The following is a 23,049-nucleotide window of genomic DNA, read 5'->3' as shown; positions in this document are numbered from 1 at the left end:
GATGACTGGCTACTGATGAAGAGTTAAAATAATTATTCTGCCATCCTCTTAAACATAATGGGAGCCCTGTGTTCAGCTTTTGTCTGATCAGGTGTTCGTGGCAGCTCTCAAAGCCATTTTGTATCCTACACGACTAAGCATCTGTGTGAGAAAGATAGATAGTAAAGACAATATCTTCAGATGATCTAGTTGCAAAATGAAGCTAAGACACCATTAAATCCCTTAAGAGTTGTGCCTATTCTTATGCAAGCATATAAACCCCCTTAGATCTAAACATTTAGGCACAGTTCAATTGACATTGTTTCCATTTTCTTAAATTTTTGCAGAATTATTTTTACCATTTATCATTTACATATAATTTATGTGAGATTCCAAAAATGAACTGACTTTATAGTTGGATTGTGCTGATGTCCACTAGGATTTGGTCCAGCCATTGAACCTTTATTTTGACTTGTCGTTTTTTTTTTAAACCGGAAGTAGTTTTTTTTTTTTGCACCGAACTATTCTTCATTCGATCAGGAAGCGCAGATGATAAACGGTGCTAATCATGGTCCATCATATGATGTGATATGTCAACGGTAAGTACTTTTTTGCGGACCCCAATACAGATTTTGTACAGTTTAAAATCGACTCACCTCAAGGGTCTCGTCCAGTTAAGACTTAGCTAAATAACCAGCTGTGTTGAGCGCGTGTTGGCGGCTCGCGAGCTCGTTTCGTGGCTGTAGCGGTCAGCAGAGCGCGAGCGTGTACCTGCTTTCTCACATTCACAGACATCAATGTTTACAACCACACACTTAATTCTCTTGACCAAAGGCTTGTGACTTAAGAAACGTTTAGAATTTTCCGGTTTTTAAAAATGATGTACTTTAAACGTTTTGCTAAATGTACGGGCTATGTTGCTGTAAACATCTGTTTTTTGTTTAATTTTTACAACAAGTTTTATTGTTATGACGCGTAAATTCACCTGTCTTTAGTGTATACGGGACGTTTACACCTATCGGCATTCACTGTACATTTATGGAAACGTTACTTTTATATCTGGAGAGTGATATCCTAAAAGAGGATATCATAAGTTGGTTATCTGTAACTTTGAATAAAATAGCTTTAGTAGTCTGAACTGGTGAGCCTGTTTTGCCCTCTTTGCTCTTGTGAAATGTACTAAGCAGTGGACTACATGCATAATGAAAGTGCCCGAGAGATGGCCTGAAACATGCTGACGTTCACAGTTAAAGGGGGGAAAATGAGGTACCACTTCACCGTGCCTTTTGTGTTGAAATTTTGCAGCTTATGCTTGTAAGAATTTAAAGGGTTACAAAAAACTCTCGCTGCTTACTCAGGTGTGGTCTGTAAAAAACAAAACCGTATTTACAGACAAATGTATGCATGATCATACTGGATATATGTTTCAAAGATATTTCAAGCTAACAAGGGTTTTGTCAAAATCCCTAAACGAAGACCAAAATTATTAAATACAACTCGTCCTACAGCTGTCAAGCTACATCCACTCTCGGTACAGAACATCAGACTTGTGTCTTTCTAACTGATTGGACTTAGGTTTTCCCATAGCAGGCATACAGAAATCCCCCAAAATCCCTTAGACTTACATTGACTGAATGTTCAAACAGGCCAAGACAATTTTATGTTATTTGTTTTTTTACAAATCTTTAAACTTTTTATTTTTATTTTTTAAATAAAACACACACACACACACACAAGGCCTGTAGTCTGCCCTCCATCCATCCATCAGGGATGTGCCATGATGGTCAACTAGTCGATAAGTGGGGTCAACAAACATTAATCATTTTAATTGCAATTGCATTCTCAAATTATTTGAGAGAGACAACTCAAAGGACAGTGTTTTTGCGTGATGATCGCATGCTTCCCGTATTTGTGAGGTGCTGCGGAGAGATTAAAGTCGTTTGCTGATTCTTTCTGACACTTCTTAAATAAATAGTTGTAATAAAAAAGGTTTAAAGTGCTTGACGTTTTAAATTGGTGTTTACCCACAAAATGATCTTGTAGTTCTGCGCTTTTGAATGTGCAGCTAGTATTGCCCTGAATTATTCCGGTTACATTGAAACGCATCATTCTGTGTTCAGGATACGCGTAAGCGGTATTGTGCTGGTCTTTATTGGAGCCTTTATTATTTCGTACATTTCTTTGATTGTTTTGTGCAATAAGATGTTATTTAGCCTATATTTTTGTTGAATATCCGTTAGTTACCCTGTTGAAGTGCTGCGACTGAAATCCGTATTTCCCTCTGAAACGTGTATGATCGGGGCCACATAATCAAAACGGAGCCTAATTATACATTATTATCCTTAACACCGACTAGTCATTCAAACAACCAAATGACTAGTTGATTATGATAATTGGTAGTTGTGCACATCCCTACTATCTGTCTGTCTATCTAGATATCTTCATTCAAGTCACATCATCTTTAATGATATGTACTGTAAACCGTGTGTTTGACAGAAATAAGTCTTCTCACCACAAATGTAACTAGTGATTGTGAACATGTGCTGTAGGTGCCTAGTCTGAAGTTGCCTTAGTTCAGGACACAGCAGACCAGGATGGCTCTAATAGAGGGGGTGGGTGATGAGGTCACCCTGCTCTTTGGAGTAGTGTTCCTGGTGCTCATCCTGGTTCTGGCCTGGGCCTCCACTCACACTGTTGAACCTCCTGAACACCTCCTCTCACCTAGCCCAGGGACCGCCCCCTCCGCAGAGACTGACAGCCAGGAGCCCCTCCCCCTGGGTAACACGGACTCGTCGCCCGGTGGTGTCAGTGAAAATGGTAAGAGTGAGCCTGGAACGGGAGCGGAGGGACAGACCTCAGATGATAATAGGACTGGAGGAGGTGAGGAAGGCCTCTTGGAGGAAGCAAGAATTGGGAGGGATGGGTTGAGACATCGAGAGACAGCAGGTCCCTCGTCTCAGCCTTCAGCCAGTGCACCAAGTGCCACACAGCCTTTGGACGAAGATGTGTCGAATGACACCCAAAGAAACATGGTGCTCAGGCTGAAGTTCTTGAATGATACAGAGAGGACAGCGCAAGTGAATCCTCAAGACACTATTGGATACCTTAAAAGGTAAGTGACTGAAAATGTATAGTATGTTTTGGAATTAAATGTTCTTCTATTTAAAGATAAGGTTTTCAAGGCACTCAAAGCATTATTTGTTGCTTTTGTCTGTATTGGGTTGATTATAATTTTTCAATGTTAAAATGCTTTGTCTTATCCCAGCTCAATATAGATTGGTTAATTTCTTAGAAATGTGTAAAAACTGTGGTTCTGTGGCACTTTCAAAAAAGTTTGTTTGAGCAACACGATCCCCCGGACAAAACAACATTATAGTGTTCTCATCCAATAGTGTGAGTTTGGGGCGAGACTTGTCTGTTTGGCCCAAGTAATGGCAGATGTGAAGGTGTTGGCTAAACAGTCATTATTTTTGTAATTCTGTTGACGCTAGTGGTGCAGAAATTACACTGTACTTTTTGTTTGGTTTGCACCCTAAAAATGCAACAACGTCCCACACACGGTTACCGGCCAAGGACCGTTGTTATGAAATCACTTCTCCTTCCTATGCACTGCCTAGCATCATGCTTTCAATCAAAAAAGTGAACCCGAAAAGACCTTCATGTTAGCCATCAAAAAATTAGCCATCCTTGCAAGCAGTGACCATTTATTAAATATTGTGTTTAACCTTCTATAAGATTACAGTCAGACAGAATGTCAACGGTTGGGTTTTTCATCATCTACTGGAAATATGAGACATTTACTGTGTGGGAGTCCACATAGTGTTTGCAGTAGTTAAGCGAAAGGTCTGATAGGAGACTTTCAGTCATGGAAAATTATTAATTGGAAAGATAGCTTGTGTATGTGTGAGAAAAATATTGCACAATAATGATTCTATAATTTGTTATGGGCTTTTCTTTTTTCAAACTGTGTTGAAGAGTTTTACAAAGTAGCTTTGAAAAGTCTTCAGAATACTTGAGATAATTCTTATGTTTTCCTATAAATAGTTTTTTAAAGGACTATAACACTTAAAGGAATAGTTTGTCCAATAATTACGAATTTAATTAATTCAAGGTCCAAAAAGGACATATAAGTAGTCCCTTGCCTCGAGTGGTTTAAGCTATATCTTCTGAAGCCATGCGATTGCTTTAGATGAGAAAGTAAAGCATCTAAAAAAAAAAATATCGCTCCTGCACAAAACACTGAAAAAACAGCGAGAGACAATGGAACAGTCAAAGACGTCCACCTAGCACATGCTTTGACTTTTTCGGAGGGAACACCCCCTTAGGTGGAGTTATTTGCCTTAGCTTGCTCTTATGAGCGTCTTGCAGCATAATCATTAGGCACATACGTAAAATTATTTTTAATGAAAAACTAGGGATGCACCAATCCGATACCTGGATCGGTATCGACTCTGATACTGACGTTTTTAAACTGAACGGGTATCGGTCCGATGAGCCCAATCCAAATCTGATACTGTGTGTTAGTCATGTTTGTTACTGTCAAGCTCCAAAAATTACATAAAAGAACCATTAAAACACCATTACAGTAGTTGATATGACTCGTGCATTTTATTCAAAGCCACTGGAAGATGTGCAATAGCTCTGTGAATCACTAAAGGCTGTTTTTAATTAGTAAATATATAAAATGCACGCAGCTCCAGCACATCAGTGAATGACACTGCTTTGTTTACACACATACTAGTGGCTATTTTTAGACTTCACAGTGGTTCACAATATTTGAGCGCTACTCTCAAACAACATCTCAGATGTAGATGCTCAATAGTTTGGTTCACTTATAATATGCATTTAGAACGGCACCGGAGGTGCATTTTACCGGAATTTGAATAAGAAGCTAATTAAACTACTGTGAACTTGCCTACAAACAGACACATACAGGACTTCCTGGAGAGTTCAGAATGTCAAAATAAAAGCATGAGGCAAAGTTAAAGGCATTTATGAGGCATGAGGCAGAGATATGAACTCAGTAGCAGGGTTTATTGAACAGATGATTGAAACAGTGATGTAAACATTGTGAGTAAATCCAGTTGAGCAGAGTGGCAAACAGCAGGTGAGCAATATCAGACAGGGTATAGACACGATGCACAGATAACTCACAACAGTCTTACGATACTTGCAGGCAAGAATAAAGACACCGGTATGTTTGATATAGTAGAAAGGTCTGGAGTCTCAGAGATACTATCGATGAGAACAGAGTATGTGTGTGAAAGCGGGGTATATATGCAGTCCTTGATTATCCACTAATAATATGCAGGTACGTGTAATCAGAACTCAGGGGAGAGTGAGCCTTGTGACAGCTGTGAGGAAGAAAGGGAGAGAGACCGGTGGGTCCGTTACAAAAGGTGCACGATTGAGATATATTACTATTATAATATTTTATAATTATCATTTGTGTACAAATTATAATAATATTTAAGTTGAATTGGTTCCAAAAAATAACTGGGAAGGAAAAGTGAGCTGATTTCTTACAACTAAATTGAAGAAAAAATACATCTGAATCCTTTAAAGTCCAGATTCAAGTTGAGAAAAATTAGCAAAAAAACTGTTTCTTTTCTACTGATGACTTTTATTGGAATTACTGTTAATTTTGCTGCTAGATTATCCAGTATACTAGTTAATAATAAAGTGTTTCTTAATAAGCTATACATTTATATTGAAATAATGAGTAGTTAGAGGTTTGTGTTTCTTTACATATTAAAGAGCACACCCAATTAGTTCCACACAATAATGTAAAAATATTCTTAACTGATTATGCAAAAAACAACACTGGTATCGGATCGTATCAGCTAATACTGAGATTTCCAATATCGGAATCGGATTGGAAAAGAAAAAGTGGTATTGGTGCATCCCTATGAAAAACACTATGGTACTACCGGGATTATGAAGCTTGAATTCCCGGTAGTACTATGGCACTGTTATAGGTTAATGTTAACTAAGCTAACATACTGTAGAACGTCATTGAATAGTTTCTTTTTCCTTTGCTGCTGTTATGAACTGGCTGAATCATTTGAATTATCATTTTACAAACTTTTGTTAAAACCCATTTTTGTTCTTTGCAATAAACAAATTATAAACTACATATTGTGGATGTTGGAGACAGCGTCGATTTAAAAATCGTATTTTTAGCTAATATTTTAGCAAATATGGACTTGTGGTCATGTCACTTTAAAAGTCATGGATTAAACCACTTGAGTTTAGTTGATGGATTACATTTATGCTGCATTTATGTCCTTTTTGAGCTCAAATGTTTTGGACTTTTGACCAAAACTTTTTGTTTTGGTCAAAAGACTTTTTATGGACAAAAACACATCATTCATCCTTCAAAGTAACACTCAGAACGATCCAGTGCTGGTCGGACCAATCAGACTCTGCGCTACAAGACTGTTTTGATCACGCGGACTGGGAGATGTTCCGGTCCGCCTCTGATGACGACATCGAGGTTTACGCTGACAGCGTAACGTGTTTCATCAGGAAGTGCGTAGAGGACGTTGTTCCGACCAAAACTATACGGATATACCCCAACCAGAAACCATGGGTTAACGGCGATGTTCGCGCGGCACTCACTGCGCGGACCTCCGCTTTAATTCTCCTAACACGGAGGAGCGTAAACAAGCCAGTTATGCCCTCCGTAACACTATCAGTGCAGCTAAACGCCAGTACAGGCACAAGCTTGAAGGCCAGTTCAACACCACTGACTCTAGAAGTATGTGGCAGGGAATTAACACAATCACGGACTACAAGCGGAATAAAGTCTCCGCCATGAACACCGCTGCATCTCTCCCGGACGAACTTAATACATTTTATGCTCGTTTTGAGGACAGTAACACCGCCCTCGCGGAGAGAGCACTCGCTGCTGACGCTACAGAGGTTGATTCACTCTCCGTCTCTGTTGTGGATGTAACCCGATCATTCCGACGGGTGAACATCCGTAAAGCCGCGGGTCCAGACGGCATTCCGGGCCGCGTCATCAGAGCGTGCGCGAATCAACTGGCTGGTGTTTTTACGGACATTTTCAATCTGTCCCTCTCCCTGTCTGTAGTCCCCACATGCTTCAAAACATCAACCATTGTGCCTGTACCGAAGCAAGCTATAATCACATGCTTAAATGACTGGCGTCCTGTTGCTCTGACCCCCATCATCAGCAAATGCTTCGAGAGGTTAATCAGAGATCACATCTGCTCTGTTCTGCCCCCTCTTTGGACCCATTGCAGTTTGCCTACCGCAACAACCGCTCCACTGATGATGCCATTGCATCTACAATACACACTGCTCTCTCCCACCTGGAAAAAAGGAACACATATGTGAGAATGCTGTTTGTAGACTACAGCTCAGCATTCAACACCATAGTGCCCTCCAAGCTTGATGAGAAACTCCGGGCTCTGGGCTTAAACAGCTCGCTGTGCAGCTGGATCCTGGATTTCCTGTCAGGCAGACGTCAGGTGGTTAGAATGGGCAGCAACACCTCCTCATCACTGACCCTCAACACTGGAGCCCCGCAGGGCTGTGTTCTCAGCCCACTCCTGTATTCCCTGTACACACATGACTGTGTGGCAACACATAGCTCCAATGCCATCATTAAGTTTGCTGACGATACGACGGTGGTAGGTCTGATCACTGACAATGATGAAAGAGCCTACAGAGAGGAGGTGCACACTCTGACACGCTGGTGTCAGGAGCACAACCTCTCCCTCAACGTCAGTAAAACCAAGGAGCTTGTTGTGGACTTCAGGAAGAAAGACGGAGAACACAGCCCCATCACCATCAATGGAGCACCGGTGGAGAGAGTCAGCAGCTTCAAGTTCCTCGGTGTCCACATTACTGAGGAACTCACATGGTCCGTCCACACTGAGGCCGTTGTGAAGAAGGCTCACCAGCGCCTCTTCTTCCTGAGACGGCTGAGGAAGTTTGGAATGAACCACCACATCCTCACACGGTTCTACACCAGCACTGTAGAGAGCATCCTGACTGGCTGCATCACCGCCTGGTACGGCAATAGCACCGCGTACAACTGCAAAGCCCTGCAAAGGGTGGTGCGAACTGCCAGGAACATCATCGGAGGTGAGCTTCCCTCCCTCCAGGACATATACACCAGGCGGTGTGTGAAAAAAGCTCGGAGGATCATCAGAGACTCCAGTCACCCAAGTCATGGGCTGTTCTCACTGCTACCATCAGGCAGGCGGTATCGCAGCATCAGGACCCGCACCAGCCCGACTACATGATAGCTTTTTCCCCAAGCAATCAGACTGTTGAACTCTTGATCTATCAGGATCAATAATTAGCACTGCACTTTATTAATCTATAATCTCACACTGGACTGTCAACATATTCTCCTCAATACAACTGCTATATATATATATATATACACATATATATTTCATATACTCCCACTTATTGTATTGTATTGTATATTCTGTTCTATATTCTGCATTGTATATAATTATTGTGTTGTGTAAGTATGTGTACATCTGATTTGTAAATTGTTTTGTGTAAGTATGTGTACATTTGATATGTAAATTGTGTTGTGTAAGTATGTTGTTTATTGTAATTGGTATATGTCTCATCACTGTCATGACTGCTATGTTGCTCGGAACTGCACACAAGAATTTCACCTACTGTTGCACTTGTGTACATGGTAGTGTGACAATAAAGTGATTTGATTTGATTTGATTTGATTTGATTGTGTTTCGGAGACACCATAGGGGTGAGAAAATTATGCAAGTATTATCATTTTTGGGTGAAATAACCCTTAAGCATATCAGGGAAGGGAAATATTTCAAGCTTCACTATTCGTTCTCAACAAAGTTTAGTTAAAATGTAATGTATTAAAATGCATCAACGAAGCATCTTAGATGACATTTTAAATTGTGTGGCTCTGTATTTATAAACATGTGTTTGGTTGTTTTTTCAGGACTTACTTTGCTGGACAGGAGCATCAGGTACGTCTTATTTACCAGGGTCAGCTCCTTCATGATGACGCCCAGACACTGGCCTCTCTCAATCTGGCTGATAACAGTGTTTTGCACTGCCACATCTCACAGCACGCCACGCGGGCAATGCCTGCAGGGGCACGGGCTGCTGATCAGGTGCATGTGGCACTCAACGTAGGCAGCCTCATGGTGCCTCTGTTTGTGCTTATGCTATCCGTGCTCTGGTACTTCCAGATCCAGTACCGCCAGTTTTTCACTGCACCTGCCACCGCCTCACTTGTGGGCATCACCATCTTCTTTAGTTTTGTTGCATTTGGGGTATACCGCCGTTGATGGCCGTTTGTGTGCACTCACATTAGGCATTTACATGTTTGCACACATACAGAGACACATACTTTGCACTTGCTCCCTTAACCAGCGACAGTGGCAATGTCTTCTGGGATTTCTGGACTTTTCAGGTTAGTTGAAAGCTATGATTTCAGAGAGGCACACATCTCTGAGGTCTTGTTTTGATTGTGGTTTTTGTTCATCACTTTTGCCATGTTCATCTGCACCATGTTTAGGCTTGTCTCACAGATATTATATATATTTGATTATTTTAAATAGAGATGGTTATTGTGTCTGTCCTCTTTTCCTTATTGTTCATGTGCATGCTGCCAGTATGAAACTGGGACTTGCTTATAAGAGGTTATACAGAATGACAGACTCAAACTGTAGTTACGCAGGGCAGGCAGAATTGCTCTTATATGTTGGGACAATTAAAATAATTTGTGTACTTAAAGCTTTTGAAATGGAGAAATAATCTATTAAATCATTCTTTTATTTACTGGTGTCTGGTGTCATTTTTTAAATGGATTGTTAACCCAAAATTTAAAATTCTGTAATTGACTCACCCTCTTGCGATCCCAGATCTGCATGCCTTTCTTCTGCAGAACATACATAAAGATTTTTAGAAAAATATCTCAACTCTTGTAGGTCTATACAATGCAAGTGAATGGTGGCCAGAACTTTGAAGGTCATAAAAGGCAGCATAAAAGTTATCCATATGACTTCAGTGGGCAAATCCTTATCTTCAGAAACTATATGATAAGTGTGGGTGAGAAACAGACCAATATTTATGTATTTTTTACTATCAATCTCCACTTTTACTTTTTATTTTGTTTTTGTTGATTTACATTATTTGTGCATTTTGCCACCTACTGGGCAGGCAGGAGAATTGGAAGTAAAAAAGTACTTTAATATTGATCTATTTCTCATCCACACAAATCATATTGTTCCTGAAGATATGGATTGGATACCACTGGAGCCTTGTGCAGGGCCGTATTAAAGCACAGTCTTACCGAGGCTTAAGCCCCAGGGCCTGTGGCTGCATGGAGGGCATCGAACTTCCAGTAGGGAGGGCCCGGTCGCTGCACCATATTCTCCCCACCAACTTTGCCAATAGGACGTGATCTGATGACTTGAAGGGCCCAGCAAAAACGTAAGCCCTGGAGTTACCTTAATGTGGCCCTGGCTGTGTGGATTACTTTTATGTTGCCTTTATGTGCTTTTTGGACCTGAAGTTCTGGCCACCATTCACTTGCATTGGATGGACCTATAGAGCTGAAATATTCTTCTAGAAGTCTTCTAGAAATTTGTGTTCAGCAGAAGAATGTCATTCTTACACATCTTGGATGTCATGAGGGTCAGTGATGAGATCATTTTAATTTGTGGGTGAATATCCCTTTAAGTGCGTTACTTCTACACATTGTTTTCATTCATGGTCTCTGAAGACTTGAAGCAAAAAAATGTGTGTTAAGCAATAAAGAAGTTAGTATATTTATACATATATTTGTATATGGACATATGTAAATATGGTAAATAGCTTTCTAAGTAGGCACCATTTCACTCAGCTACCTATAGACATTTTATTTCTTTTTTTTGACGGTAATGAAAACGAGGCTGTGAGGGATAGACTGCCCTTAGGCGGAAATGTCGGGGGGGGGGGGGGACTCAGTGCATGCCATTAAAGAGTAGACTGGATGTATTCCTCACTCCCTCGTTTACATTCCTGCAGTACTCTGAAGACGGTTTATTTTGAGACTCAATAAAACAATTTAACATCCACCCCTTCTTTGTAGTGTGCATTTTTCATTGAAAATTAAGTGAAAATACATCTCCTTTAGTGTTAAAACAGCGGCTCATGGAAATGTACAGGCTGCATACGTGGGGCATTCCGCCATTTACTGTAGTTTGATGACGTTCCCTTAAAACCTTTATTGAATCGCTTGTGTTGGATGATCCCCGCGCCTGCGCCGCTCCGTCTGCCGCACTAACCGCCGCCAAAACCCGACTAAAATCCCAGACACGGGATTGGGGGAGGGTAGGAGTAGCCCAGAACCTGTCTGGAAGAACGAAGAAGTTGCCGGACACTGGCCGCTTGTATTTCAGTGTTTTGTTTTTTTCATCCATTTCAACTGAACTGTGAGCATCAAACTTGCAGCGATGGATAGAAAGGTATGAGTGCAACACCATAGCATCGTTAACAGCGTCATTATCCTCTTCCCTCTCAGCCTCACTAAAGCAAATTCGTTTCCAGAAATAATTTCAAAGGGTTTCTGGGTAAACACTATCGTTATGTTGTAAACTGTCTTGGTACGAGCGCCATATTTTCAAGGTTTATGCTATTATAATTTTGCCATTTTCATGCATTAATGATGAAGTTGACAGTTTAATGAAGCTACAAACAATAATGTGCTTGTTTGGCACCTGTCAAATGAACTATTGCATTTTTTGTTTTTTCTTTGTAGGGAATGTATCTGATTGTTTTTATTGCATTATTCAAAGCTGTCTATTGTGCCCCCATGTGACTATATCTTTTTGAATAGCACAGAATAAACAAGTCTCGTGATAAGGGTTACTACAACCAGTTGGTTAATTATCTGTCACCAAACTTCCTAATATACACGGTTACTTTGATCTCGATGTTTTATGACTTTATGAGCCCATTACCATGTGCAACTGCTGATAAACGTTCTTGTTTAATACAAAATGTGGTCTGCATTTTGTCTACGTAACAGTGTTGTTCAACTGAGCTCATGTGTTTCCAAAACCATCCTCCAGCACCCCTTTGCTCTGATTGAATGGGACATTGGCACACTACTGTATGAGTCTTTATAGGGGTCCTTAAAGGGGGTCTCCTACTACGGGAAGCGATTTGAACTCGAGCATTTTCTTTCTTTTCATTTCAATGTATTATAATTACTAAGAGTTTTTCTAACATTCCTAAATACCTACACTGGAGTGACCTTATAATAATAACTGTGCGTGTGTACTTATACAAATGTGTGCTTCACTTTAATTCCTCACTTTAGTTTAAACGTTTTTTTTCCTTTCACAGCGTTTTACAGTAGGTGTAGGCAATATAAGCAAAAATCTATTTAGCAATATTTGGTACATTTTTGATCGATGTCAAAATATATCACAATCTTAAAAAAAAAAAAAAAAAAAAAGCCTTTTTAAATATCACTTTTTAAAATTATAATCAAAGTAATGGTAAACTTTTTGTCATGATTATCAGATGCACCCATGAGCCAAAACAACCTGCCTATTCTGTTGGTCCTCCGCGTGCCTCCAAAACAGTGCCGATCCTCAGAGAAATGGAGACACCCTGAAGGTGTCTTGTGGTATCTGCACCAAGACATTAGCAGCAGATCCTGTGAGGTGGAGCCGCTGTGGATCGGACATGTTGGTCCAACACATCCCACAGATGCTCAATCGGATTGAGATCTGGGGAATTTGGAGGCCAGGGCAACACCTTGAACTCTTCCAAATGTTCCTCAAACTATCCTCAACAATATGTGCAGTGTGGCAGGGCGCATTATCCTGCTGAAAGAGGCCACTGCCATCAGGGAATACCATTGCCATGAAGGGGTGTACCCGGTCTGCAACGATGTTAAGGTAAGTGGCACATGTCAAACTGATGTCCACATGAATGGCCCAGGGTTTCCCAGAGCATCACACTCCCTCCACTAGCTTGTCATCTTCCTACAGTGCATCCTAGTGCCATCACTTCCAAAGGTAAATGGCGCACTAATACACGGCCATCCACATGATGTAAAAGAAAACAGGACTCATCGGACCAGACGACATTCTTCCACTGCTCCAAGGTCCAGTTCCGACACTCACATGCCCATTGTAGGCACTTTCGACGGTGGACAGGGGTCATCATGGGCACTCTGACCTGTCTGCTGCTATGCAGCCCAATACGCGGCAGGGTGCAATGCACTGTGTTGTGACACATTCCTCCCTTAACCATCATTAAAATTTTCTGTGACACAAGACTTCTGTTGGGTCGGACCAGACGGGATGAGTCTTGGGCACCCAACACCCTGTCGCCAGTTTGTCCCTCCTTGGACCACTGTCAGTAGGTAATCACCACTGCTGACCGGGAGCACCCCACAAGCCTTGCCGTTTTAGAGATGCTCTGACCCAGTCATCTGGCCATCATAATTTGGCCGTTTTCAAAGTCTCTCAGGTATTTATTCCTGTCCATTTCTCCTGCATTCAACACGTTGACAACGAGAACTGATTGTTCGCTTACCATTTAATCTAACCAGACCATGATATGTGGCCTTGTTAGGAGATGATCTATGTTATTTGCTTCAACTGTGAGTTGTCAGAATGTTTTGGCTCATCAGTGTACAACAGTATGACATTATTTACATAATTAGGTGGATTTTAATATTTATATCACTATATAATCTTCCTTGTCTGCAGTTTGTTTTTTATCTGCAGAAGCTATTTACACTAAGTGCATATACTGATAGATGCTACTTACACTTTAACCAAAAGCAAGTGTAAAAAGTAGGTAGATGCTATTTGGACCCAGTTGCAAATAGTGGCAAGTACTGTTTGCACCCCTATTTAAATATAACATTCCGTATAGATGCATCACAGTAGCGTGTTAGTTAGAGTCCTACCAACACCCTACAGCCTACACCAGGGCTCTTCAACTACTGTTCTTTCTTGCAAGGGCCAGATTATCCAGATAAAAACTTGAAGGGGGCCAACAATTTTTCTGTATTTATCTTAGCTAGGATTTCAGTTGTAACATAAAAATATGTTAACATAAAAACTAAACACCCTTGATAATGTACAATTAAATCAATCAATGTAGCAAAAATAGTCAGGGGGTAAGTTTGATTTTCAAAAATGTTTTAAGGTCTGGCCATAAGTTCCGTCTGCAGCAATACCTATTTGAGATACTGGTATATATGTATGCAGCTTCAGTGGCGCGTCACGTTATCACTTTTTACCAGCACTACAGGCCTTAAACAGATTAAACACGCCTGTTGAACACTTCAAGAATAGTGAATAACATCAAACTTTACTGTGCATTTTCTTTACAGGTTCAGTTTTCATCATCAAATTCTCTTTTGTTGACTAAGATATGAGCTGCATATATGCTGACTCTGACATCACTTCTGTACTCTGCAGTTAAGCAATTTACATATACATTTGATTGATTTGAATAAAATGTGATCATATGCTCAACTTGACTGTGCTGGTTCAAGTTTTGCAGTTTAACTGCACGCATGCTACGGGCTGGATAACTGATAGGTTGAACTGGCTGAATGGTGTTGCATGTGCCACTGAACGTTGTTAAACTCACTGCTGAGTTTTGCGCAGAGAGCTCTGTGGTGTTTCAGACTACGACACGATTTTATCAGTTGAAGATCATTGCAGATTCGGCCCACCGGCTGCCAGTTGACTAGCCCTGGCCTACACCGACCTCTTCCCCTAATCTTAACATTAACCTTCCTTTATGAAAATGAACCATGCTTTTACAACAGTAATCAGTTTTACCATGGTATTTTGTAGTAATCACAAAATTAACCAGTTACTTCAATATTACTATAATAAAAACATGGTTACTATAATAACACCATACAGGGTTAATTTTTGAAAGGGTTAGTTTACCAAGACTTTCGCAAAAGGAGAAAAACAGGATGAGCAGAACAGTCAGACAAAAGACTGGATCTAGCTCGGGTCGCTCGCTCGCATATCCACTCCGCCATGTTGAGATCACATGAACAGCCGAATATTACTCGCTAGCATAATCTCAATAATCCTCTGTAATTGGATGCTTTTACTTACAGAATAAATTAATAATGTCTGACTGGAAATAGAGCGTTTCTACAATGACATCAGAAACCAAAAACTTTTACTCTCGCATAATGCTTTATCTCTGTTAGGTTTCAGCAAACGTAGACAGAAATATTACTGAGTGCACATTTAATATCCTGCATTAGTTGCACGTCATTATTTGCACCATATAGGCCTACCTCATTCTATTAACGTTTGGTGTGTCTGAGATTGAACTAGCCCCATCTTCTGAATGCCCAAATATTGTGCTGTCATTAGCTGCTTAATTATTTATTTACTCATTCTGCATTACACATAGTCTGTCAAATTGTCCGATTATAGCATTTCATCCAACTATTCAAATAAATAAAAAAAGAGTAAAAAATTTTTATTTTCACTACATCCTTGCAAGTTATTGCTCTAGACTAGGTTAGTCATTCAGACTTCAACCGGATGTAATTCTAAGACTTAATAACCAACTGTGAGTGCACATGGGTAATTTAATAAAGAAAATAACCAGCCATTGACACCATGGTGGTATTTGGGCAGTTTTACCTGCTATGTTCCTCACCCTCCCTTCTTTCAGTGAAATTCCACCAGCTAGCACACTGGTGGTCCAGCGACAGCCCCCTTCTCAGACCCCCATCCTTTCCCAACCCAGAGTCTGTGAGGGAAGCTACACTAAAACAGAGCGAGGGAGAGAGAGACTTGACTCCGGCCACATGCGGACACGCTTTAAAAAGAGAGGGAGTGGAGAAAAGGAACATTAGAGTACGGAGAAGGAGGGAGGGAGCACTCTCTGTAGGAGGAGAGGAAAAGTGGAGCGTGAGGGAAGCCACATAGAGAGGCAGAGGTGGCCAGGAATAGTGGAAACAAAAGAGAGATTGGGAAAAAAGGGGTTTATTAATGGATATGGAAGATTGTGCTGGAGGAGCTCGCAAAGCTACCAAGAGTAAACTCTTTGAGTTCCTCGTCCATGGAGTGGTGAGTGAGCATGTGAAAGTGTGATGTTTGGCTTTGCTTATTGGAGATCTAGGATGCAGTGGGTGTTAGCGATCATTTCAAGGTACATTTTTTAAAAGAAGAGGAGGAGGAGTGTAGGAGAAGTGGTGAAAGGTTATTGTTTTTGTAATATAAAGGAGGATGAGTGATGAAGGAGGGCAGCCGGTGATGGATCATCACACTGTGGAATTGCGAGAGAAGAGCGTGCAGCAAATTTTGGTGGAAGATGCTCTTTTGGTGTGGGTACAGCCTGAGAAGGGTGTGTTGCAGGAGCGAGCAGTAACCTGGGAGTAGATCAAACATTAACATTTGTTTCTGTTGTTTTATACACCAGTGAACGTATAATGGAAGAACAGCTTGGTTGAAAAATGCATTTGAATGTGTGTCAAGATGTTTACTATACAAAGATATGAAAGAATTAAATTATTTAGAGTTTATGGTGACTTAAGAACTTTTGGTGAACATGCTGCTGTTATGAGGTTGCTATGAACTGCTATCATTCATTTTGAATATTGGATTCTGAAGTTAGGATATTTCTGTAATAGAGTGGTATTTACAATTGGGATGTTTACTTGAGTTTGTGTTCCAAAAGAAGCCTAGAAATAATTATACTTTTTTTGTTTGCTTATATTGCATCTGATAATTGTCTTGTTCAGTAACCGTGGCAGTTTCAGAACTACAACTTGAATGTGTAAGATCATAACTTAAGAATTCTATAATTTATATAATAGATTAAGAATGTATTATTTACTGAAGCATTTATACAATGGGAACAGTCTACTCTATAACTTAATATAAAAGTCCAGGTGAATGGGAGATCTGTAGCTTTAATTAGTAGTTTCTGGTAATCAAAAACGTTTCAATGGATTCAAAATGAGAGATCTTCTCAGCTTATGTCAGTGCACTTTTCATGTTTGAAAATGTGTAGATTTGGAATGAGTTTCTTTTTGAGACAGGTTAGAGCTTGGTTACCACTAAATCTGGCAAAAATGACCTTCTGATATAAGGTGAAGGTTAAAGGTCTCAAACCCATTTTTCCTATTACTAAAGGTTCACATTGTCCAATGCAGTAATATAACTACTGTGTGTTTGTATCTCTAAATTGGATTGTTTGCCCATTAATGAAAATTGTGTCATATGACTTACTTTCTTCAATGGAAAATACAAGAAGATGCTAGTAGGTAGAATGACACCATTCAGTCACTTTTTCTTTTATTGCATCTTTTTTCTATGCAATGAAAGGGAACTGAGGTTGTCTTTCTGTCTTACATCTCCTTATGCGTTCCACAGAAGAAGAAATGTCATACAGGTTGGGAACAACATGAGAATTAGTAAATGTTCCAGAATTTTCATTTTTGGGGGAATTATCCCTTTAGAAAGTGTTTTTTCTTCTTTCAGTATTCTCAGCACTGATATGCTGAGCTTGTCTGTTTCATCGTTGGGAAAGGCCTTGCTCTATAAAGTGTCCTCTGGAATAAGTCTAGTACTGCAGCTCCAGTCCAACCACCCCCTGTGCCCTGAAAACCTCCATTGCGACCTTGAGAGGCTGGGATTGGTAGAGGCATGCAGAGACATGTATCGGCACTGCTTCCCATTTCCCGCTGAGTCCACATGTTCACATCCCCCTGCCTCTTCTCTCAGATGTTCTGAGATTGGACTGGCCCTGGACACCCCTGGAGCATAGCCTACTTTGGGAAGTGTTGATTGGGTCATGAAGGTCACAGCACCATACATCTTTGGCAGAGGTGTACTGTACCCACACTATAGGGAGGACTGGAGCTGGGGACTTTGGCTCACATTCTGGATGTTTCCACAAGTTTGGCAAACATCCAGAGAGTCACAGTGACTTTGTGACTTTCTGTCATAATGAGTCATGAAAAACAGACCACAGATAAGGTAAATTATGGCTGGAATCTTGGTTAGCCAAAATGCACATTGGATTCTCCTCAGTACTTCTTATTGGACATAAATCTGCACTTTTGTAAAGTACAATTGAGTATAGAAGAATGGCTTAAATTCAACAGGCTCCAAGTTCACCAAAGGTAACACTAATCACCCAAATGGTGAATTCACACAAATTAAGCTTACTTCTTATTGGACATAAATCTGCACTTTTGTAAAGTACAATTGAGTATAGAAGAATGGCTTAAATTCAACAGGCTCCAAGTTCACCAAAGGTAACACTAATCACCCAAATGGTGAATTCACACAAATTAAGCTTAAGTAAACTATTGCTTTTAAAGTTTTAGATAAATATTAGAACACGATTATGGTGTACAAATTATATTATCAGGCAGCATAACCATCTGAGTGAAAATTTGACATGGTTAATGTTTTGAATTTGCTTATTGACCTATAAGTAGTGCACAATCTGAAGTATTTCTTATTTAACAAATATATGTTTAAAAATTTTGCAAATCCTAAAACTTCCTGTTTATTTCTAGGTTTAAATTTGATTTTGAATCACTGATTTTCAGTGTGGTCTCAGCCTTTGGACCCCAATGTCTTTGTACAGTGCTGTACACAATATAAATAATTCCAAAACAGTTTACAAAGAATAGAAGTAGAAAAAACAGAAATTAAATTCTGTAATGCTAGAAAGGACAAATCATGTGGTCTAGATGAAATGAGAAGCTTTTTGACAGCCCAGTTTGCCCCTGTGTTTCGGTAGAGGGCTAGCAGCTGTCGGTTCTGAAGTGACAGGCACAGGTGTGAGAGGCCCTGGCCTAGTTCAACTTCAGAAAGAGTAGAGCTCATTTCAGTATTCTTAGGGTGCTTTAGCTCTAAAGAATCATTACAGGGATATGAAAAGCAACAAATATAAAAGTGAATATATGTATCTATGTCTTCAGATGTATTGTGTGTTAGAGCTATTTATGGTATACTTCCTATAGCACATGTGAAGTGAGTTCAGCAAAGAAATATGATGTCGGTATCTGACCTTTAGCCTACTGTGACTTTTATCCCCCCAGCGTCCAGGAATGACCTCAGGGGCACGGATGCCCCACCAAGGTGCTCCCATGGGGCCTCCTGGACCTCCATATGGAGGAACACCACCAATTCGGCCAGGGATGCCCAACCCAGCCCTAGACCCCAACAGAAAACGGCCTGCCCCTACCCAGCCTGTGCAACCTCCCCCCACCCAAAACCGACCCAGAAAGTGAGTGGCATCTGATATCTACTCAAATAGTTCAACTTTGACCTCTTACTTTTTCAGTTGACTTGAGATCGGTGCACACAACAGATGAGAAATCTGTCAAATAACAATAATTAAAATGTATTATAAATAGTTATACTTAAATAATTGTAAATATATATTATAAAATAAAAATTCAGATAATTAAAATGTATTACTTTATTGTGTCAGATGAGTAAAGCAGCCTATTAAAAAAATGGCATTCAAATGCAATATATTTTTATTTCCATATTATGGAACTTAAACCTCATTGGCCTGCAGTCCACAGCAATACAATTTGCAATTGAAATCATCAGTCTGCCTGAGATAGATTTATTAAAAGGGCTTGTCTAAGGATGCATCAATGTACACCTGCATCTAGTGTTGTCACGGTACCAACATTTCAGTAGTCCGTACCAATACCAGTGAAATTTCATGGTACTCGATACCATTTTCGGTACCAAAGCAAAAACAGGTTACTAAACAACACTCTTTTATTAACAAAGTCTACAAAACATTAGCAGCAGAACTAAGAACAGAAATATGCCATTGAGCAACACTTTAAGTTAAATATATTATTTTTTAATTATAACAAAACTGAACAATGTATGCTTAAAGTATTTTTGAACACTTATATAAGATTTGCTTCAACTTTTGCAACTTTTAATTTAAGTTTTTACCAATTACTAAAAAAAAGCCTAAATAAACAAGCATACAATAGAATTAATAAAAAACAATTTACAAACTAATGTGCAAAGTGCTCTCTTATTAATAAAGCTGCATATTGCCAATTTTCTTCATGATAAGAAATGCATAGTGACATTTATATATAGATATTATGATTAAGTCGCGAGCAACCGCATTCTAATCTAGCTGCATTTAGCGTGCGCGCTCGAGGGAGGAGCAACCGAGGCAGAGTCTCTCTCAGCCGGGTACAGTTTCAATCTCTCCCCCTAAGATCGGGACATTCGCGCAACTCATAGAAGAGGCACCGACCACACAGAGAAATGCCAGTTTCTGAGTTTATAGTTATTAACATGACCTGCTTCTGTATTATTTGAACTTTAATAAAGCAATTTTACTGCATTTTAGATGTTTCGCCGGGATGTTTCCTTTAAAGAGCTCCGCCTCCGCTTATTCCACAACGGTACATGCTTTTGAATGTCCTTTTTTTTAATCATTCCCTAATACTTTGGGATCTACATAAAATAAACTGTGAAAGTTTCAAGTGCATCTGGACTGATCTGCGTAATTCTTCCTCCATCAGGTGTGAATTGCTGCTCTATCGTTACAGTTTAATGTGATTTCATGTAACGTTAAATGAGATCAAACGGCTATTCGACAACGAACATTTTTCTCATCAATTTTGTATTTTCGACGATGTCGAAAATGTCGACTAAACATTTCAGCCCTAATGTAAATGATAATATGCTTTTAAACTCACCTGCTTTATTTGCTTGAATAAATCCGTGTGTCTGTCTTTATTACGTTTTATGTGTTCCCTCCTATCGTCAGAAAATTGCGAAAGAAGGTGAGAAGAAAGACAAGGTTTCAAACCCCCACAAGGACATGTTTGTTAACCAGGGCCACCGAACTCCTCAAAGGAACACGGCGCTGACCCCCATTCATCATGACTAGTCTATACCCTCTCTCGCTAATGCCGAAGTTTACTTTGTGGGTTGAGATAGGGGAACAGGGGAGGCTGGTTAGAAAAGACAGCTATGAGCCAGAACCTATACGATGACTTGTGTTGACACAGTCCTCCTCTGTTCTTCACACTGCATCCTTTCGTCAGAATTACCACAAATTCTCCTCAAGGTGATTAGGGTATGTGTCCTCTCTGTTTGGATAAGGAAAATGCAGGTCATGCATTTCAGGAATGTAGTCCCTCAACTCCAACCCCCATTCTTTGTGGGGGCGGACCTTCTGGTCAGACTAGGTGCTCAGTTGGACGCATTCAACCAGGTTCTGTGGTCCCAAGCCAAGGCCAAAAGGCATTCTCTGACCATTTTGCCTAGATGTTACTGAGAGGTGTTAGGTCACCTAATTAACATCCACCAAGGCGAGTTAGAATACTAGATATCTGGCCTGACCATTCCCCAGGCATGCCAGGTTGCTTGCGAGGTAGATATGACTATCCTGCACGAACAGCAGTTGTTCCTATCTGCCTGGTGATCTCTAAATGACAGCAGATACCTGGCCCACAGGCATTCCTCTAACCCTTGTGAGAAGGGTTAGAGGGAATTCTAACCCTCTGGGAACTCAATCTGACCATCTGCGGCACTCCCCTGCTCGAGTTGAGCCACCACTCAACCTACTTCAGGTGACGGCGCGGCGACCGTTAAGGATGTTGGTCGATAACTTGTTTCATGATTTCGAACTGACACTGTCAGTGATAGGAGAATCTCCTCCATCACTAGCCAGGGAAGACAACCTGGACAGTGTCCTGCCCACTTTCCCAAGCAAAATGATCACAGTGGCCTGCAAACCAGAAGTCAAACCAATCTGCAGCGTTAACCTGGGCACCAGAATCCTCATCAGAGGAACCCTACATTGGCTTTGAGTCCGAGGTCAATGAGCAGCTTGCCAAAGCAGATGCTTCAATGACAGAGGATCAGAGAAACGTACTTCGGAAACTCTTTCATGATTTCCAGCCGTTCTTCTTGAGATCTTCTTTCCCATGACTCTGGGGTCACCGACCTCCACACCGTTCACATTCCCACTGATCCAAATGCGGCACCCACAATTTTACAGCAGTTCAAAATCCCCCTGGCTGCCTATGAGTTGATCCAAGGGATCCTCGACAAACTTTTGCAAAAGCAAATAATTCGGGAATGCAATTCAACCTACGCCTATCTGGCCATTGTTAAAGCCGACCAGCAAGTTGCAATAACTGGCCAAGGTCAAAGGGGCCCGCTTCTTTTCTACTATGGACATGACCAACTGCTTCTGGACAATGACCACTACAATCTGGCTTTCTCTTTTGGTAACAATTAGTACAGCTGGAACCGTTGTTCATTCGGATATTCAAACTCCCCTGCCAAGTTCAATATTTTCCTCCATAAGGCCATGAGTGATGCCGCTGCCCACGGTAACCTCATCTATGTGGACGGCATCCTCATGTGGAACCGGACATTTGCAGAACATTTGGCAGAAATCCGACATGTACTTAACCATGTACTTAACTAGCCAAGGGCCAGTGGTGCCACACCAAGTTTGACTATGTGGGTCTAACAGTGAGTACAGATGGCATCAAACCCCAAGCTGGGAGAGTTCAAGTCAGCCGTGACATCAAAGTTCTGACAGGTTTGTCAGAACTCAGAAGCTTCCTAGTTGTCTGCAACTACTCCCGACAGTTCATCGATGACAATGCGAAGATAGGCAGTCCCCTCACAGAACTACTACGTAAAGACAAAACATTTGAGTGGGGCGAGCCCCAGGAACAGTCTTTTCGCCAGATGAAAGACAAGCTCAGCTCTGCGCCCTGTCTGGTCTACCCAGACAGGTATAAAGTGTTCCGTCCCACTGTCTGTGCCGACCTGACACAGAAACAAGACACAGACAAACGTGTCATTGCCTACGTGAGCCGACCTCTTAGTGTTGTTGAGATGAAGTTCTCTGACTACTAGAAGGCCCTCCTGGCCATCGCATGGGCTGTGGAATACTTCCGTAGCTACATTGGGGGTCAGAAGACAGACATTGAGACTTGTCACCAACCTGTCACCTTCCTGAACAGTCAATGGCTGAGGGAGGGGTGGGTATCCAACAGGACTTGATGGCACT

The 23,049-nt window shown here is 40.8% G+C and overlaps 2 protein-coding genes across 4 annotated transcripts in view; both read left to right on the top strand.

The window, feature by feature from the left end:
- Positions 1-496: 496 nt before the first annotated feature.
- Positions 497-9,794, top strand: LOC127649288 (transmembrane and ubiquitin-like domain-containing protein 1). Its single transcript, XM_052134333.1, has 3 exons — positions 497-578; positions 2,529-3,091; positions 8,945-9,794. The coding sequence occupies exons 2-3, from the start codon at positions 2,574-2,576 to the stop codon at positions 9,294-9,296; spliced, it is 870 nt and encodes a 289-aa protein (XP_051990293.1). The 5' UTR covers positions 497-578; positions 2,529-2,573; the 3' UTR covers positions 9,297-9,794.
- Positions 9,795-11,295: 1,501 nt separating this feature from the next.
- Positions 11,296-23,049, top strand: part of LOC127649193 (SWI/SNF-related matrix-associated actin-dependent regulator of chromatin subfamily D member 3-like) — a 36,755-nt gene continuing 25,001 nt past the window's right edge. For 2 of the 3 annotated variants that reach the window (XM_052134187.1, XM_052134185.1), the window contains exons 1-2: positions 15,870-16,073; positions 19,064-19,251. In XM_052134187.1, the coding sequence (XP_051990147.1) occupies positions 15,996-16,073; positions 19,064-19,251 (266 nt within the window). In that variant the 5' untranslated portion in view covers positions 15,870-15,995. Of the gene's footprint in view, positions 11,460-15,869; positions 16,074-19,063; positions 19,252-23,049 lie in introns of those variants that run through there. The other variant, XM_052134186.1, reaches the window with a different exon arrangement.

Source organism: Xyrauchen texanus, chromosome 9 (assembly GCF_025860055.1).
Source record: "Xyrauchen texanus isolate HMW12.3.18 chromosome 9, RBS_HiC_50CHRs, whole genome shotgun sequence".
In the NCBI taxonomy this organism is placed as follows: Eukaryota; Metazoa; Chordata; class Actinopteri; order Cypriniformes; family Catostomidae; genus Xyrauchen; species Xyrauchen texanus.
The sequence above is the reverse complement of the archived record's forward strand: the minus strand, read 5'-3'. Positions and strand labels throughout refer to the sequence as shown.

Coding starts and splice junctions, on each gene's coding strand:
- LOC127649288 (XM_052134333.1), top strand. CDS start 2,574: ATGGCTCTAATAGAGGGGGTGGGTGATGAGGTCACCCTGCTCTTTGGA. Junction 3,092..8,944: donor ACTATTGGATACCTTAAAAG/GTAAGTGACTGA, acceptor TTGTTTTTTCAG/GACTTACTTTGCTGGACAGG.